The 19,452-nt window shown below is 37.3% G+C and overlaps 1 protein-coding gene across 5 annotated transcripts in view; it reads left to right on the forward strand.

The window, feature by feature from the left end:
- The window catches only part of LOC111874979 (poly(U)-binding-splicing factor half pint), a 69,753-nt gene that overhangs the window by 6,528 nt on the left and 43,773 nt on the right, over positions 1 to 19,452 (forward strand). For all 5 annotated transcript variants that reach the window (XM_023870905.2, XM_023870907.2, XM_023870902.2 and 2 more), the window contains exons 3-4: positions 10,432 to 10,536; positions 15,603 to 15,763. In XM_023870905.2, the coding sequence (XP_023726673.1) occupies positions 10,432 to 10,536; positions 15,603 to 15,763 (266 nt within the window). The remainder of the gene's footprint in view (positions 1 to 10,431; positions 10,537 to 15,602; positions 15,764 to 19,452) is intronic.

The following is a 19,452-nucleotide window of genomic DNA, read 5'->3' on the forward strand; positions in this document are numbered from 1 at the left end:
ATTTAGTGGATATTGAGAAATTATTTTTAATAGCAGATAAAATTGAGTGGTATTTTTTAGGTATAGTGATTCATTATAAAGGCAGTTTGTATATTATGACTTGTGTTTACCTATTGTTTTCACACGAGAATTTAGTACCACAGTACAACTCAGAATGTGAAATCATATTTTACAGCATAGACTGTTATAAACCTAAGTCAGATTGGTGTTGAAAGCGTGAGTGAAGAACACCTTTCTCTTTTTCTTGTTGTCTTTGCAGATTGTCACAGGTTGTGTGGGGTTAGGGTGTGTGTAGAAGAGGGAGTCAATCACAGACCGAGACGAGTGTGACCATGGGTTCTTAACATTCATGCTGGTCATCTGCTAGCACTTGATTTACTTCAGTTTGTTGCTCCAACTTTTGTACCATTATCCCAGGCACTTTTTTTTTTAGTTCCACCTAATGAAATGTTCTGTCGATAACATGCTTATTTGTACTATTGATGAAACATTTCATTCCATGATACACATCTCTAGCATAAACCAGTGATAAAATTCATTACAGGGCTGTTCTCATGCACTGAAAGAAAATAGCATTACTTATAATTTACAGTATTTTGGGTACTTTACAGATTTTAGGTTTATCATATCAGTAGTTCCTGTATGTTGTTCATTTTATTAAATTTATCTGTAAACATGCCTCTAAAATTTATAAAATTTCTGTTTCAGCATAGATGATGTTGTTCCACTTGTCATTTATTTGTTGAATTTTGTGTTACTCTAATTATGTGTGCATATTTGCCCGCCTTCCAGCATAACTGTGAAGACTTGTGTTTTATTGTACCTAGTGTTGGACACTTTCGGATTCCAGCTTCAGTAAAACAGATCAAGCACAGTGTTCATATCCATGAAATTTTCCTTGTCATTCTTAAATTTTATTTTATTAGTATACAGTGTCTGCTTATGTAAAATTACTTGAACATCAAAGATCAATCACAAAGGTATAAAAGGAAGAATGTATGGGAATCCGGGGGATTCACAGTTTGATGTTACAGGAGTTCTTCCTGGAGAGGATTTGAAGTGGTTGGATATTAATTTGATACAGAGTCCTTCTAACACACTCTGAATGGTGCAACAATCTTATGCATATGTTGAAAATAATGAAGTAGCCATGTCCCAGTGAATATAGTACTGTAGTGTTGCATTAAACTAGTTTTGAATGTAAGTTTGATGTTATAAATGGAAATGTAATGATTTATTATTGTATTAGAAGCCACACATATATATATATATATATATTCCCTCATTAGGTTTTTATGTGTCTTTAAGATTGTGGTGTGAATGCAACGAGCTTAATTGGGCCTGTTACCTAAATTCTGTCATGAACTATATTTTTCATGGCTGTCAAGTGATCATCAGTTTAGATTGTTGATAATGTAAATATCTGTTGCTATAACTGAAACTCAGTCCAGACATCCCACAATCTGAGGACAAGTAAATGCCATGATCACATGTAACCCATTTATAGGACATGGCTCTATTTGTGTGCCTATTCATCTTCTCCAATGCTGATATTTCTGTAATCCATCAAGTCTGAACTTTTTGCCTTGGGCTAGTATTTGTTATAGGTAGAACATTGTAATTTAAGACTCCAAAGAAGTAATTTTCAGGATTTGCTGAAAATCTTGACACTTGGGTGAATGTGGGTCAAGTAAAATTTGTTGCTCTGTCTTACTAAGCCTTGAACACTTCTGAAAACTGACTTTGTGTTTAAGAGTTTAGGACATCTCTCACAATTTTCTGTAATGTTGATTGCATCCATATTTACATCAATTATAAAAATGATGATTAACTAAGACTGGTGTTTGCTTTGTCATCATTTCTGTTTGGCATGGTAAAATTACTATTATTCAGACTTTAATTTTGTTTCAGTTATTGACAGGCCAGGGATGTCTGCTACGAGGGTGGAAGAATTGGTTTTATGAAATTGCAGATGCAGTCAAAAACATGAAATCATTATCTGATCATTCTTTATGTTTTGATAACACTAGTCAAAGCCAGCTCAAAGTTTTTTTTTTAAGGTATTGTGATAGAATTTGTGTATAAAATGGACATTGATGCCCTTGGGTGTACATAAATTGGTTGCTGTGATGTAATAGAGGTAGTGGGTGTAGGGCACAGGCTCACTTTTATATATAAACTCTGAAGGAGGATTGTCAGTGCAAGCATTTGTAACAGTAGTTTGAAAATCAGTATTTAGTTTCTATATCTTTGTTAGATCTGCAGTTCCTGTTATAGGTAAGCTCTAAAGCTTTTTCCATTCCATGATTAGGAATGAGTAAGTTAGTATGACAAGTGGAACTCTTTTTATCAGGTTCTAGTTGAAACAGAGCAATGCCCCACTGCTTTTTTGAGCGGCACTGTAGCCTAAGGTTAAGGATGGCAGAAGCCCCACACTTACTCAAAATTTAGGATATGGCATATGCACCTGCAGAAACGTTGAAAAACTGTTTTGTGTGTAATTCACAGTTTCCATCCGTCTGTCATTCCTGGTGTCTGAGAAAATAGCAGATAAGTGTAAATAAGAAAGTTACTGTTTTGGGAAGGGAAACTCAGGACATATTGTTAAATTTGCTGTAGTGGGTGTGTGATTAAGCCCAAGTCTATTTTTTCTCCACTTTGCCTGCATAAGAAAAGCATGTTGGTAGTGAGTAAGCTTCATATATTTCTGTTGTAACAAAATATGTTCTGAAGGTTACAGGAGCAATGGGCATTAATCTATGAATTCAGAGACATGAAAGGTACATAACCACCATGAAGAAAAGTTAAGTGATCAAGGCTAGCTCTTTCTAACAGGTTCAACTAAGTAGATGCCTTCTTCCCCCTCCCCCTGTGCCTAATGACTGAAATGAAAACCAGTTTCAATAATGTGTCTGTCAGCATACCTGAGGCACTGGAAAATGTGCAGTGTAATATATGTCATTTTTATTGGTGGCGGTTGAAGTTTGCAGGGATTTGAAATTCTGAATTCTCTGGTGAGGTTATTGAAGGTCATACCAGGAGTTACAAGTGGCTTTTCTGAAGAATAATTAAAAGCCATTTTCAAAATTAAACTGCGGGTTGTCGTGTTAACGTGTATTGTTGTTGGATGTACTTACGGGTGATTTTTGTACCTTGAAACTTGGCACATATGTTGTGTTGGATGTACTGAGATCGTGCATTTTGTATGTTTAAAGTGAGCAAGGAAGATCTGTCCATTGAACTGATATCGTCATTTTCCTCTGTTCCAGATATATTGTGTTTCTTTGAAAGTGTATCTTGTGTTCTGTCTTATAGTGTTAAAATGAAAGTGCAGAAGATTGAATTCAATGCTGCTGCATAGAAAATGTGTTATTTAAGAAAGAATTTTGAGAGTTAGGGTTTTCAAATAGCTATTCAAGAGTACTGTTATCTGGAGTGTGATGCTATGTAGTCTGGTAAATGTTTAGCTTGCTCGCTTCTTGACGCTGAAAATGGTTGCAGCATCTCTCTGAAAAGTCAGTAAACTGTTATCATACTACACGGTGTTACAGCTTAGAATACAGTGTTCTTCATAGTTACCACAGTTAGAATGAACCACAAATCCATCAGGCTCCCCCCCCCCCATTTTAAAATTCCTTTGTGCTGAATGTACTTTTACAGTTCTGAAGTCAGGTAACAAATTAACAGACTGAATTAAGCATTTTATTATTATTATTATTTAACTGAAAATGGGTTTTTGCCCGGTGGCAGTGGTATTACAATAAGACAACAGACGAATAACACACAAACACATTCAAACAAAACAGCACATAAACATTAGTAGAAAATCACACACACACATTAGTGAATTTGAATTTAAATTTGGAAAGATGATAATTATTTACATTATTGGATTTCTGTAGTTTGTTAATTATATCATCATTGAATTTCTACCAGCGAAATCTCTGTTTTGGATTGCTTTTTTTCGGTAGTTACAACATTTGAATACTGTTGCTGTAGTAAAATGGCAGGTTAAATGACCAAGGACTCATAGTTTGATTCCCGGCAAGTGTAAGAGATTTTTCTCTTCTCCACAATGTTCAGACCAGTTGTGGAGCCCATCCAACCACCTTCATATCCACTGAGGGTTGGAGGTAAGGCTGCTGGGCCATGAAGTTGCTCACTTACTTCCATCTAGTGCTGAGATTAAGAATACATGGATCTGTATCTCCGGACCGGAGATAGGGGCTAGCTCTGTCTATTGGACCCAACTGAGTAGGTTTTACCTGAAGACGGGGACAGAATCCAGTTCCCGAAACGTTGTGTTTTTAATAGAAATTAGACTGTTTTTTAGAATAGACAAGATGATGGATAATGTCCAGCAAAATATTAATTGTAACATGGACAGCTTTATGTTTACCAGTGTTTTACCACTCTCTTGTTACGTAACCTGAATGGTGTCACTGTATTTATGAACAGATTAAATCCAATTCATGTCTTATCTTCCTTTTTAAGAACAGTTTTTATATTCTACTGTCTGTGGGTCTCTCAGTTCTTTTCACACGAGGTGTCCCATCCAGCATTTTGTATGCACTAGGTAAAAGGTACAAATTACGAATTTTATCCATATATTCCCCTCAGCACTTGATTTATGTTCTGGCACGCAAGCCAGATATCGCATCTCCATCGGAGTTTGGTCACAGCCGTCAGATTTTGCCGATTATTCGTCTTGTATGTGTATTAATTTACATTGGAGGTATGTTATAATGTAGTCCGGTAGTGTTATATAGTTTTAAGATATATGAGAGTAAAAATGCAAAATAGTTTGCTGTAGCAGTATTGAAATTTGTAATGTTACTCCCAGCAACTCTTCCATGTTAATGCAAATATAAACATTCTGTAATGTAATGGCTGTATGTTATTTGATGGTGCCACAGCAATTATGAATGTTAAGTAGTGAATATGGAGCTTCTTAATATAGCTAGTGAACTAGCAGTACACATTAACACACACAGAATAATAATGTGACATCATTGCAGTACTAAACAGAAAACTTCTCCATCAGTATTCCTGTAATTTATTATTATTATTTGTCCCTTTTGGTATACCATTTTATAAGTTAATTTTTTTAACATTTTTGTCTACCTAAAGAGATCATACATAGTATGAGTGGGTGCATGTATATTTTGCATTTTGCTGTGGTGTAGAAATTGGAATGATTTGATCCTAACACTTCCCAGATTTTTCAGTAGGTGCTGAATCACTCTGTGAAAGATCATTAATCAGGTAATTGAGTCACTTTATCCTGGACTGTGACATTAGATCCAGACACCTTTTTGCACCTGTAACAGATTTCACCACTACCCAGAATTTTAAGAATTCAGTTAATATTTTTGCTTCTATTTATTCCATTTTTCCCCCGTATAGGATAATGTATTGAAAGTGTTCAGACCATTCTTTTGGGAATTATATTCCTCCTCCAGTTCTGTAAGGAAGAAGTCATACTCCCATACCTTTGAATTGGCCACACTTTCACATTGTTGCATGTTGGTGTGGCACCTTGTTGCACACTGTGCAGTACCCCTTTACCATTGTGCATGTCATGAAACACCAACATTAGGATGCACATGTTACATGTTGCCTTCAGGATATATTGTGCAAAATCTTTGGAGATGACTGCTGTATCGTGTTTCACATTCTGGAATTCCACAGCAGTATATGAGTATGTAACTGACAGAGTTTTATGTTTTTAGAAATCCATGTTATGATCTAATTTCATTTGTATTGTTTTAGGTCCCCAGTTACAGCTTCATACTCCCTGGCACATCCGATCTTAGCACATCATTCTAATGTTTTGAAATTTAGAACTTCACAGCCATCTCAGTCGATTAAAAATAACAGATTTTATGTGCTTTGTATAAGGTGCTGGCACATGTGTATTTTTAATAAGTTCATCAAAGCGGTAGCATAGTTGGTTGAGGCACCATGCTACAAGCTGGAAGATTGCAGGTTCAAGTCCTGATGAGGTGGATTTTTTCAATTTACCTAATCCTTCCAGTTGCACTATGGCCCTGGGTTCAACTCAGCCTCTAGTAGAAATGAGTACCAGGGATAAAGGGCAGCCAGTGTGTAATGCTGACAATCGTACTGCCATCTGTGAGCCAGTTGTGTAGAGAAAACGTTTGATCCTTGATGTCTCACAACCCGATGGGCCTTCAGTGCCTGTTACAGGGATAGGTATACATTTTACTTAGAAATAGTAGAACAAATTTATGTTTGTTACTAACTGACGAATCAGCCATTGGGCCCACAGTTCCCACAGTAAGTGCACTGGTGGGATGGGGGAGTGTATGCACACTGAAAATGTTATTTCCCAATAGGAGACTGTTTATTTTGTTGGTCAAAATTTGGCATGTTTTATTTCAATATTTAATTATTCTGTGTGATGGCTTTGTCTCTTTCCCAGGAATGAATTACTGGGAGTTGCATTACTGTACTCTTATACATTACCTAATAAAACCAGATATATATATTCTCTAAGAATAAATAGGGTTATCTTTACATGTATTTAGTTCAAGCATGTCTAAAGAGAGTTGTTATATGGGTTCATTTTTATGTTCTGAAGTTCTGTCGACCCAAATGTTGCCTTGTTTAAGTTCTCTCTCTCAAGGTATGCTGAACAGAAGTATTTTTGAGTAGTAATTAGTTTCCAAAATAACTTTCAGAAACTGGACAGCGTGCAGCATGCATTCGACACAGTATTTTTCTTGGTTTCTGCTTTCAAGGTTTTGGGACTGGAGTCAGAGCTGCAACATGAGTATAGTTGGTGTGTTATGCCTTTTGAGCTCAGGAAGGATGTTATTTTCAGCTTAAGGTGTTTTTAACATCCCGTGATATGCCAAAATATCCATTTTTCTTCATTTTTTTCCTCTTTTTTCTGTGTTGTTCCATGGGTAGCGTTGCGCCTAGCCTAGCCCTGGTGTTTTCAGCGAAGCGGGCGAACCAATCAGGGGCCAACATGACCCTGACCGCCTGCTACCCCTTGCGGTAAAGGTCAACTTTAGCCTCGTGTCACCATACACAAAATGCGTGAAGCACCAAATTATTTTTGTTTTGGTGTCCATGTCATTAGGCCTCTTACCTGCCTTTATTTCACTTTTCAGAAACTGCATAAGTTGCAATTAATTTCATCGATGTTTTCATAACAGATTTCAGTAGTATATAAAAGAAACCCTAACATCAATTTTCCACCAGTGTTCAAAATATCACATCTTACTATATTGTTTGTTGGTGCAGGTTGTGTTTCAGAGTTAGGCAGTGTGAAATTCTACCCAAATCAAAATTAGTTTGGTGCAGAAATCTGAACTTATTACCCTTACCACGATCCACCATTCCCTTACATTTGTCAATGTCATAGTTGTCTGTTGCCTCATGTACTCTCCATAGGATCCCTGTGCCTGCAGAGTGGTCTTACCCTTGTTTTCTTATCACTATGTTGATTCGCTTAAGGTTTTAAATCTGATTCTGTATTACTTTGAATTGATATTCAGTTGTCACTTTGCTTTCATTGCTATAAACTAGTTAAAAAATAATTCCGTATGACAAATAGAGCCATTTCTTCAGCAAGGCTGTTGTCACTTTACTGTTTATGTTGGACCAACTCTGGATATTAACGAGAGTACAAAGGCATGTATTATGGTCGGTTTTTATTAACCAGCAAGCAATTTTTATAATGTATCAGAGTTAACTCCTAGAATTTTAAAGTAGAGGATAGCAGTTACTGAATTCTTGCATACCTCAGAATGGAGATTGGTTTTCCCTCCTCAGTTCTTACTGTGTTCATTACTATTTTTCCTATAAAAAACTTGTTAGAATAGTAAATATCGCCAAACCCCGGAAGAACCTGTGAACCATTCCACTGTCTTGGGTTATTTTCTCATTTTTTACTGTGTTTTGAAAGGCAAGTTCAGGTCACAGTGTCCTAACCTGTCATCATTGCTTCAGCTTATATTTTAAAGTTAATACGAATTTGCGCAGTTTTTTGGTAGTAAGGTTGTGGCTTTTTGTACAAAAATAATGATGACCACCTTTAATTTTGTGAACAGAAAGTTCTAAGACTGCATTTAGAAATACTGTTAGCGAAAAAATCAGATATAAGTAGCACGGTCAGTTCAGTCTGTAAAATTAAGAGGATGTGTATACTTTATTGAGCCAACTTTCATGTACGTATATACTGATTATATGATTATAGTGTAAAATCTCAGAACTATATTTTCCTGCTCTTGAAAACGTCACAGTACTACTGATCATGGTTTTTAGTCTTTCTACATAACAATTGTACTTCTTCTTTTGCATGGTTCAGATTTTACATTAATGAAGATTCTGCCACCTAATATACAGGAGTCTGTTGTGAAGTATTACCATAGTTAGTGATTTTTAACCGGGGTTCTAGTCAGAAGTTGTGTTATTCTTGAACACATTTATAATAATTTTCATGTAACAGTTATTAACTTCAAATGTTATGAACTTGATATAACCTTTATCATACAACATTTAAATCTGCTTATGGGGAAACATCCTCCATATCACTTAAAATTTACATAATTTCATCATACATTTATAGCTGACTCCCACTAGGAAGTTGGGAGGCTGGAGTTTTGGGTTGTAGATTTTAATTTTAAAATATTTCACTTTGTGAACTGGGCTAATTCAGTCAGTATAGTGATAGACTGTGGGCTTGATGACTGAGGAATCAAGTGTTTGATTCCTGGTGAAGGCAAGAGATTTTCTCTTCTACACAATGTGCAGACTGACCATGGGGTCCACCCAACCTCCTGTCCAATGGGTACCATGGCTCTTTCCCTGGGGGGAGGGGTTTAAGGTGGCAAGAGTTCTGAAGCTGACCACTCGTCTCCATCTAGTACCAAGGTTAAGAATGCGCGACCTGTACCTCCACTGTCCCATACATCTTCAAGGTGTGTTTAATTAATGAAGCACAGGAAGGGCTTAACCTTTTGGAAACAGAACAGAAAGTCTTTAATATTGTTTTATGCTTTAATGTATTCTTTTTCAGTATCAATGTTGACATTACAAATTTTGTGCTTCTTTAAAATCCTTGAATAATTGTACTATTATGGTGGGCAGGTTTTCCAATCTATGGGAGAACTGTCACCTGAGAGTGGAAACAAGTATAGCTGTAAACTGATGTGAAAGCCATACTCTTTCTATAATATCACTTCATTATCATGTATCAAATATTCTTTTGAAAACAAGTGACTGAATTGCAGTATGTGGTTCATTATCATGTTTAAAATAAAATACTTCTCTCTACATAAGGAGGCAAACAGGAAGGATCTTGTATAAATATATAAAATTCTTTAATGCAGAAATGTCCTTCCTGTATTTCACTCCTTTGGTTTTGTGTGCTAGGTGATAGTAACTAGTTCTATAGTGTAAAGGCCTCCCTTTTAACCACTGTCTCATTGGTTGGCAACCATTTCATTTATAAAATTATCGTAGTGTCATGGTAATAAGTAGGAAAAAATTTAAAGCAGGAGAATATTAAGGAATTTTACTTTAAGAGAAGCCTGATGAACAGGCACTTCAGTACTATACAGTACAGCACAGCTTACCAAATACCAACTCAGAATACCATTCCATTGCCATGTTTGTAATTTTCAGCAGACGACAGACATTGGCTTCCCACTGTGGTGGTCTGAGTTCACTCCCAGGTCAGGTCGTGTGATTTATGGTGAACAGTTTGGCAATTGGGCAAGTTTTCTCTTGGGTACTTCAGTTACCCCCTCCAATTCCATGGAACCAAGTCATCCTTGAGAAGCTACCAGTTGCTCAGCTACTTCAGAATTTCCAAACATTTTATGGAACCCAAGGGCGCATTGCTGTGTTTACAAGTGCCCACCACTAGTCTGTATCCTGAGCTGGATGAATCCTATCCATACCAGCCCATCCTATTTGTCTAAGATGCATTTGAATATTATCCTCCCCCCTTCATCTTCCTAGTGGTTCTTTTCTTTTGCCTTACCCATTAACATCCTGTATGCACTCCTCTCCCATGTGTGCACATGCTTTTCCCAACTCACCTTCGAATAGATCATTCTAATTATATTTGGTGAAGTGTACGTGTTACGAAGCTCCTAAGAATGCCTTGCAGTTCAGAAACAATGCTTTGTTACTGAACAACTGTTTTATTTATACAGTACATCGCAAGTATCATATATTTGCTTGGAACATACTCCAAAGATCGTAGTAAGTCCCTGGGGCTGTAACTAATCTCCATGGTTTATTGAACTGTACAGAAGTAATATACTTTTCATGTTTATATACAATAAAGTATAATGTTTTCTTAAAGAAAATTGCTTGGTGGCTAGATAGATTGTGTGTTCATTTTGCTATATAGTATGTTCCTTGATTTCAGTTTTGCCTTTGTTTTAGGAGATGCCCAGCAGCCACCGTCTCCTGCACAACCATTACATTCAGCCTCAGAGTTTTTGCCGGGTCCAATATACAATTTAGCACAGTCAGGACCTCTTGTGGCAGGTAAAAAGAAAGTAAAGCTATCCCTGTGACAGGCTCTGGCAGCCCATAGGGTTGTGAGATGTTCAGGTTCCCACATTTTCTAGACAGTTGGCTTATAGATGGTGGTAAGGTTGCCACCCCTGTGTGCTGGCTGCCCTTTAACCCCAAGAGTATTCCTGGTTCTCATTTTTGTTAGAGACCGAGTCTGGCTGGGATTAGGTAAATTGAAAAAAAAAATCCACCTCATCAGGATTTGATCCCGTGACCTTCCGACTTGTAACATATTGCCTCAACCAACTATGCTACCATGTGCCCCTTCTTGTGGCAGGTGAAACTATAAATATAGGAACCCATTTTAGGCATATTCTTTGTAGAGTGTAGTTGATGTGTTACATGGAATACAAATCCTATGCCAGATAGTCATCATATAAATCCTGTTGTAAGCCATGATATCACAAATGCTACGCAACAGTAATATCTACTAATATAAACAAAGACAAATCGATACTGATGTATCACCATTCGTTTATTGTGCAAAGGTGTTCCGCTACTTGTTTTGACCTTCAAGATGTCATTGTCAGGCATACTTATAAGAATTCAGTCTTAGTTCTTCAGTTGTATTTTAATATGGATCAATATTATTACAATTTGTTTTATTTCTGATAGTGAATATTACCTAATTGTTAAATATGGCTAATAAATATACACTAGAAATACTATAGAGTATTTGTAGTCTGCATTTATTAGGTATATTTAACAATAAACTAGTGTTTGCTATTAAAAATAAAGCAAATTGTAATAATATGTGTCCATATTAAAATACAATTCAAGAACTGAGACAGAATTCTTGTAAGCACACCTGACTGTCATCTCTTGAAGGTCAAAACTGTAATTTCACTAGGAATGGAAGTGAAGAGAGAGAGGGCAAAGAAAACTCTAAAGTTAGCCCAGACTCAACATTTGAACAATGTCCTTAAGAGATTTAATATTCCTAATGAGACTAAACCACTTAGTCATCCAATAGAACCAAATAGCAAATTGAAACAGTTGCCTAAATCAGATAAATCGATGGAGAATCTAGATGATGTGCCATATCAACGAGCTGTAGGTTCAGTGATGTATTTAGCGGTATGCACGCGCCCTGATATGTCTTTTGCTATGACTTACTTGAGCCAATTAAACACTTGTTTCATGAGAGAGCACTGGGTTTTGTTAAAAAGAGTTCTAAAGTACCTAAATACTACACAGGATCTGAGTATTGTATATTCTCAGAATAATGATCAATTGGAAGGTTTTTCCGATGCAGGCTGGGGTGGAAATTTAGATCGTAGATCCTTTAGTGGATCTGTGTTCAAACTATCAGGAGCAGCTATCAGTTGGCGATGTAAAAAACAAATGGCTGTAGCTCTGTCAACCACAGAAGCAGAATATATGGCATTATCAGAGACCGCAAAAGAAGGCCATTTTCTTGAGAAAATTATGGTTTGAAATATGTAACAAGGAAACCACTATTCCTGTATCTTGTGATAATTGTGGTGCTTTAACCATAGCGAAAAATCCTGTCAATAATGACCGAACAAAACATATTGACACAAGAGTTCATTTTGTAAGAGAGAGGGTTGAATCAAAGGAATTGTCAGTACATTACATTCCTGGAAATCAGTTAGTCGCTGATGATTGCATGAGAGGTTTAAATGTACGGAAACATACTGATTTTATTAATTCACTTGGATTGTGCTAAGAATAATGTTTCCAAATGATGTTCTAAATAATAATTTTTTGATCTATTGATTAATGGATAAGTATTTTTTAAACTCCCAAAATTGTTTAAGGGGGAGTGTTATGTTGGCAACTCTCTAATGTTAAAATATAATGCTAGAGTTGGCAACATCGTAACAGAAAAACTTTGCACAATTAAAGAATGGTGATATATTAGTATTGATTTGTCTTTGTTTACATTCGTAGATGTTGTGTGGACGGCCTCATTTGTGATACCCCAGATAGTGCTGCCTAAAATCTATGTGCACCTTACAGTCAGAAAGTATAGCAGCTCTTTCACCTAAAATTTTACCTCTTAATTTCTGGGTGTATATTGTAGCCCAGAGAATACTGTAGGTTAAATCGTGCACAAAGAAAATATTAACGATGAATAAATTTTCACTCCCTGTTAGGCTGTGGTGTAGCTCAGGTAAAGTCACCAGCTTCCCACCATGGCAGCCTGGGTTTGAACCCAAGTCAGGTCATGTGGGATTTGAGATGAACAAAGTGGCACTGGAGCAATTTTTGCTGAGTACTTTGGTTTTCCGTGTCAATTCTCATTCCACCAACTGCTCCACACTTATCATCTGACATCTGGGTCTGGTACAGTAGTACGTACAAATAGTTGCCGACGTATTAAGTGGTCTCACCCCACCCCAAGAAACTAAAGTAAAAGCTAACATCACTTGCTCTTTATTATATATAAAAATACATAAATTTGTGTAACTGCCCTCCCCACAATATTGAAACTGCTGATCCATGGGGATTAATGAGAGAAATCCAGCACATATACCCTTGTTGGTGCCTGAATATGCGAGTAGTCTGAACTTTGCTTCTGCTGATGATTATGGTCTTAGAGTATGTGGCTCCCCTCCCTGCTTAGGAGTCGCAACTCTTAGCTTAAGAAATCATAATTTTATGCTTTTTTTTCCAGTCCTAGCACTTTGTTCAAGGATTGCCAGACTGTTCATAAAAATTAAAATGGCCACTAAGTCATTTTACAAAGAAGTCCTAGAAAAAGAAACACATGGCATCAGTATTGTGTTTTACTCAACTGATCACTACCTTTGACTCTTGTAATATGCGACACGTATGTAAGGCACGTGGGAATAACTTTTTCAGTTCGGAATGAAATCGAGGCAAAAATTTGGAAAGCTTTTGAGAATGAGCATTTTTTCTGCTAGACCAATTTTTTTCCAATGTAATAGTTTATAGCATTGGCCACATTTTCACAGTGCTCTAAGTGTACTACCATATTTACCTGAATGGAAAATAACCTTGCACTATAAACGTGTGAGAGAACATTAATACTGGGAACCATGGTATACATGAAATGTATTGAGTTAGTTTCCTCTGTTCATGATTACTATTGCCTGTCTGAGCTTCATTGTCTTCACAGTTTCCATTTTGTCTCATATTCACTACATAACACACTCATTCAGAACTCTTTCAGACTGCCATCCATTTCATCAGATATACAACACTTTTAAATCCTCAGAATAACATTTGTGAAGAGATGGTGCCACAGTCTTGATCACAGGCACAGTGGTTTTATGCTGGGTTGCTGTATTGTCCGTTTGGTTTCAGAATGTGTTACCCTACAAAGAGCCATTTGGAATACAGTTATTTAAAATGTTTGATGAAAGGTATATTGTACTAGAATGTGTAATTATAAATTCATCCCCAGATTTTCTGCGAAGTAGTGGGTCTGGAATGGGGTCCACTCAGCCTCATGATGACAATTGAGGAGCTATTCCAAGAAAATGGCGGTTCTAGTCTAGAAAACCGAGATTAACGGCCATGGTGATCCATTGCGTTGACCATGTGACACCCTCTATCTGCAAAAGTTGGCACTAACTTCACCGACAAGCGGCAGCTGCTCTGTCGGTATAGTTTGCTTGTGGACTGCAGAGCACGGATTTTGTTTTCGTTTGTTCCCTCCAGGTATGGCAGTGTGAATCACAGACCTGGCATCTGGTGTTAAAAGTGTTCTTCAGTTGCATCTGACACAAGCATCCCTTGTTTTTTCGACAGTGCTCATGGTCTTCTGTTCCATGCAACCTGTAAGCATTCCCCCATTAGTTTGTTTAGTTACCAGTCCCATGGACACGTGATTATTAGCCCCATGAGCAGCTGAATCTTAAACACAGTTCTTTCAGATAAGTGTCTGCCACCATGGTCAACATTGCAGTCATTTGTAGCGATTTGTTGCGTAATATTTTTATAACAGATTTTGCACCTACATCGTTGATGGTATAATTGGATGGCATTAAAATACACTAGCATTTTCTTGAAAATGGCCAAAAACTTGGCCCTCTGTCATTTCTGCACACTATTCAGAGCTGGATTTAAAATTTCAGGCCTGTCATTGAGTAATGGTGTTGCACGAGACCGACATTCTGTCCTATCTTGAATCCATACCAAGTGAAGTCTTCGCATAGAATTGGCAACTTTGGTTACTGTTGTTTTCGCCTTCAGAGATTTGCTGTGGAAGATGCAGTATTTTCTTGCCATTTCACACTTGTTTCTTCGTTCTGCATGTTTAAGCTGTGTAGTCTTGAAGTATGAACCGTAACTGCAGAGCTTGACACTTTTTGACATGGTATTCCGTAATACTTCTTTTCTTGACTTGATGTGCCATTTTTATATTGAGTGACACATTAGGACAGTGTCTCATGATATAAGTCAGTGAATTACCTTTTTTGTTTCATAACTTTGGTTGTATTCAGGTAACCTGAAAGCAGTTCATGGCTTCTGGCTTTGAAACACATTTGTCTCTCACTTGATACTGTTACATAGTACAGTAGTGGGAATAAGTGATCCTTGGTATGTTCTGTGCTTTGAACAAGCTAAAAGCTTAAAACAGATTAAAAAAAGTCTTTATATATATTTCAACTTCATCATGAAGACCCGTAGATTTGTAACCTATGAAGGGGAGAACTTAGCTTCTATTTTTGCAAGTATCATGATCCATTTTGACATTGACCCCCAAGAGTGAGGCAAAAATACTGATCAGAAAATTCATAGAATTCAAGAATGAGAAATTTATGTTCAAATTTAGATCAAGAATTTTTCTTGGTTCAGTCCCAAAATCTTGGAGACCCACACATGCCTAATACATGTTGTTTATGTGCTTAAAAGTGTCTGTATTTCCATGGAAGTTTGGCTCAGTAGGACCACTTGACTTGTATTCAGTCTCAACCAGAACACCAGCTCCCTACTGCAAATTTTCATGGTTTCCCCAGTTCAAGAGATTACCTAAACAAGTTGATCCATTCCTTGTGAGGCTTTAGAAGCAGGAACTTGAATGTTGTTGTAATGCCACTCAGGTCCTGGGGCCCGGAATACAACAATCCCAGGCCTCCTTGGCGCTGGACTTCCTAAGCTCACTCAAGAGCAGCAGGAGGCAGTAACCCGTGCCAAGAAGTATGCCATGGAACAGAGCATTAAGATGGTGCTTATGAAACAGACACTTGCACATCAGCAGCTGGTGAGTTTTGTCTTTGTGCTAATACATTTCAATGAGACTGTGAAACAGGCTCTCAACCCTTCATGGGCAGTTGCAGAATAATCTGCATGATAAAGTGTAATCTACTAGGTAGCTGTCAGATACGACCACAAATTCATATTTACCAGTGTTATTAAATTAAGTTCACAAATGTGACAGTAATAGTTCGTGATGTCTCTTTAGCCCTACTTCTTCAGGAGAATTGTATTTTAATAGTGTGGACACCTGGTCAGAGAATATTTCCTTTTTGGCAGTTGTCAGCTCATGGTGCTGAGTGGCTTTGTTTACTGGTAGATGAGCAAGCATGGCTACATGTGTAAATACAAGAGCTATTCAGAAAGTAACCTCCCATGAGCATTTAATAGAACAAGCAATAAGAGAAAAAAATTATTACATATAAAAAATACATACATAAGCTACTTCTCAACATAGGCATCGCGAATAAGTTTTTGTATGCCTGTATCAAAGAAGTTCTTCTGCCTCTGAGCTCAGCCACGTTTTGACACCTTCCATCAACTCTTCATTATTGTTGCAGAGCTGTGATCCCAACCAGTTCTTCGGGTAGGCAAACAGGTGGTAGTTGCTTGGAGCAAGAGCAGGGCTCTGAGGAAGGTGGTCAAACAACTCCCAGTTGAAATGCTCCAGCAGTGCTCAAGTGTGAGCAGCTGTATGCGAGCTTGTGTTGGCATGAAGGAGCAGTGCACTGGTTATCAGTATTCCATACCTTTTGTTCTGAATGGCTGACCCTATGCCATTTCATTAGTGTTTCACAATACACTTCTGATGTTATTGTGGTACCTTATTGCATGAATTCCACCATCAGCACTCCTGTCCAAGAAAACAGTTGCCATCAGCTTTCTGGCAGACATTTTTTAAAATTTTTGGCTTGTTTGGTGAATGTGTGTGCATCCACAGTTTTAACTGCTCTTTGGTTTCAGCTTTAAAAATTAAACCCAGGTTTCTTCATTTCTTCACCTGTTACCCATACAAGTGATTGAGGTATTCATCCCCATCTTTGTGGTATTGCTCAAAAAAAAAAAAAAGTAAAGCTGAAGCCATTCTCTGCATTTTGTGCACACGAATGAGCATTTGTGGAATCCATCTTTCCCAAAACTTGCGATAGCCTAGCGTGTATTAATCTCTTAGAGAACAGTGCATCAGATTTGTGGAAGTTTGCGTGAAACTTCTGAAAGTCTTTCACAAATTTTGCAGGACACGTCATAACTCTGTAGAGACAAGAAAAACACTAAGGGACCAGTTATGTGATTGTTTACTAGGCAGTGAGTCATGTGGCTCTACCTCGCATGCATTAGTTGCCTAAAATAAACAGAGGTTACTTCCTGAATAGCCTTTTACTAGTGAGAGTGTTGGAGACTGTTTAAGTGCTGGGAGTGAAACTGGTACTGAGACACCGTCTGGTCGTGCTGAAAATGATGATGAATATTCAGACTTGATTCTACATGTAACAGCAGTAAAGGTTTAAAGAATGTTAGTGATGGTGATAGAGGGGATACATAAGGGGCTTCAGTGACTGGCCAGTGGGCCTTTGCTGCCTCTGCCTCATGTTGAGAAACTAAACGCACAGAATATTTTCAGCTTTCTTTTTTCTTAATTTTCTGCATATTGTCAGAAATATTTAGGGGTTGCCATCAACCATGAGAATAAGGTTGAGTGAGTGAGCTGTACTGTTTCCTTTACCATAAGTATGGAGCAGAGGCTATTTTCAACCTGATGGGTTGCTTGTATTCCATTTTTAGTAATATTTTTGTTATTATTTTGAAATTTGTTTTGCCCGTGATGGCAGTGAAAACAGGATGAGAGATTTTTAAAGAGATTGTATTCACATCTGATTCTAAAATAAGGGTAGATGAAAGTAAAGTGGCCTTGGTAGCTTTCAAGATGTACAACAAAGTGAAACCAAAATTTTGCATCAGAATTTTTCATTGTGAGAATTCTAGAAAGGCTGTGTGTGATTTTATAATGTATACTGGGGGGGTGGATGCAATCCCTAATAGCAGCCCACAGAAGAATGCACGGCAGCAAAACTGGTGATGGATACACACAATCAGTATAGCTATTAGCATGTGCTGTGATGGGTATTACAGCAGTCCAGAGCTTTTGAAGGGATTGTTGAAACCAATGATGTGTATCACTAGGAGTGTCAGTCCTTCTTGAAATGAAATGCTGCTGGTGTTGGCTAAGAAGGATTATAAGAAAATGAAAATATGGAAAGATAAAAAGATGCAGTAACAAATATACCATCAAAATATGCCACCAACCCAAAAGCCAAATGTCTATGGACTGCAGAGAAGCACATGGATGAAACGGATAGAACTGGCCACCAGTTTGTCAGATTATGAGGTAGATGAGAAAAGGGATATAGGAAGATGTTCTTTTGGATCCTTGGTAGCAGTTGTTAACTCATAGTTACTACACTCATCCTTTGAGGAGCAACATCGCAACCAGTGTAAACACTTCAGACAGTCTTGTTGAGGCAGTAGTACATGAACAGGTGACTGCAGGAGGCATGAGGAAGAGGAAGTGTGAAAAGTCATACAAATGACCACCAGAGAAATGGCTAAACTGGAAACAGTGAGTCTTCAAGAAAGAGGAAGAGGTTCAGTGATGTGTGTTGTATGCTGCAAAGGAACTAAGAAAGGATAAATTTAATTTCTTTACATGCATATAGAAAGCATTGAATCATACATTATTCCTACTGTAAAAAGTATATGAAAATTTGTATTTTTAGACCCAAGAATATCAGCCATGATACGCCTACTCGATGGAAAATAATGGTTAATAACTGATAATGTGCCATGTAACCCACCATACAGCAGGAGCACTTATTTTCAACCATCGATTTGTCATGGGTTTGATGTCTCTTGATTTCACTTAAACTTCTGCTGCTAAGCCACACTTTTCTGCTGTGTTACTTTCCAGTTATGCTGTTGAAATTATTGCAGTTGAGAGACTGATATGGAGGACTATTAACATGTTTAACATAATTGCTTGCAGCGAGAAAAGAAAGGGTGCTATTTAAAAGTGAACATGATAATTTTGCAGTGCATAGTGAAACCAGCAAGATTAATTGTGAATACATTCTAGCATGTAACCTTACCTGGACAGTGTTGTCACATCATTACTGGAGAATGATGGCTTGTCTAAATTACGAAAAATGAACACAGTACTCTGCATTTTCTGAGGATTTTAAGTCCATTGGTCATACAGTATATTTGTGCTGTGACTATTCCTGCTGGGGAAACTGTGCAGTAGTTAATGTGCAACCATGTAAGTGCTGTTAACTTATTGTTCAGATGATTAAGTCAGCAGGGGTTTAAGATGAACAAATCACATAGCATGCATTGAGAAAACAAATGCAATTTAAGTGGTTTGAAATCCTGAAGGAGGATTCCCTTTTGTCACTCAGATACAATGTTTAGCAAAAGCCATGTGTGTATTTTGGCATTGTAATTCATTCTCAGTTTAGAGAGAGAGAGGAATCATCCTTGTTCATTAGTATGTAAGATATTAATAAAATATTGGTAGTAGTTAAATTTGAATATGTATCTTACTAGCAGTTATTTTGGTTGAGGAGAATGGATTTCTGCAAATGACACTAGAGCTGTCCCCTAACAAGGCAACAGTTGCATTCCCAAGTGTGAACTTATTTG

Source organism: Cryptotermes secundus, unplaced genomic scaffold, assembly GCF_002891405.2.
Source record: "Cryptotermes secundus unplaced genomic scaffold, Csec_1.0 scaffold795, whole genome shotgun sequence".
NCBI lineage: Eukaryota > Metazoa > Arthropoda > Insecta > Blattodea > Kalotermitidae > Cryptotermes > Cryptotermes secundus.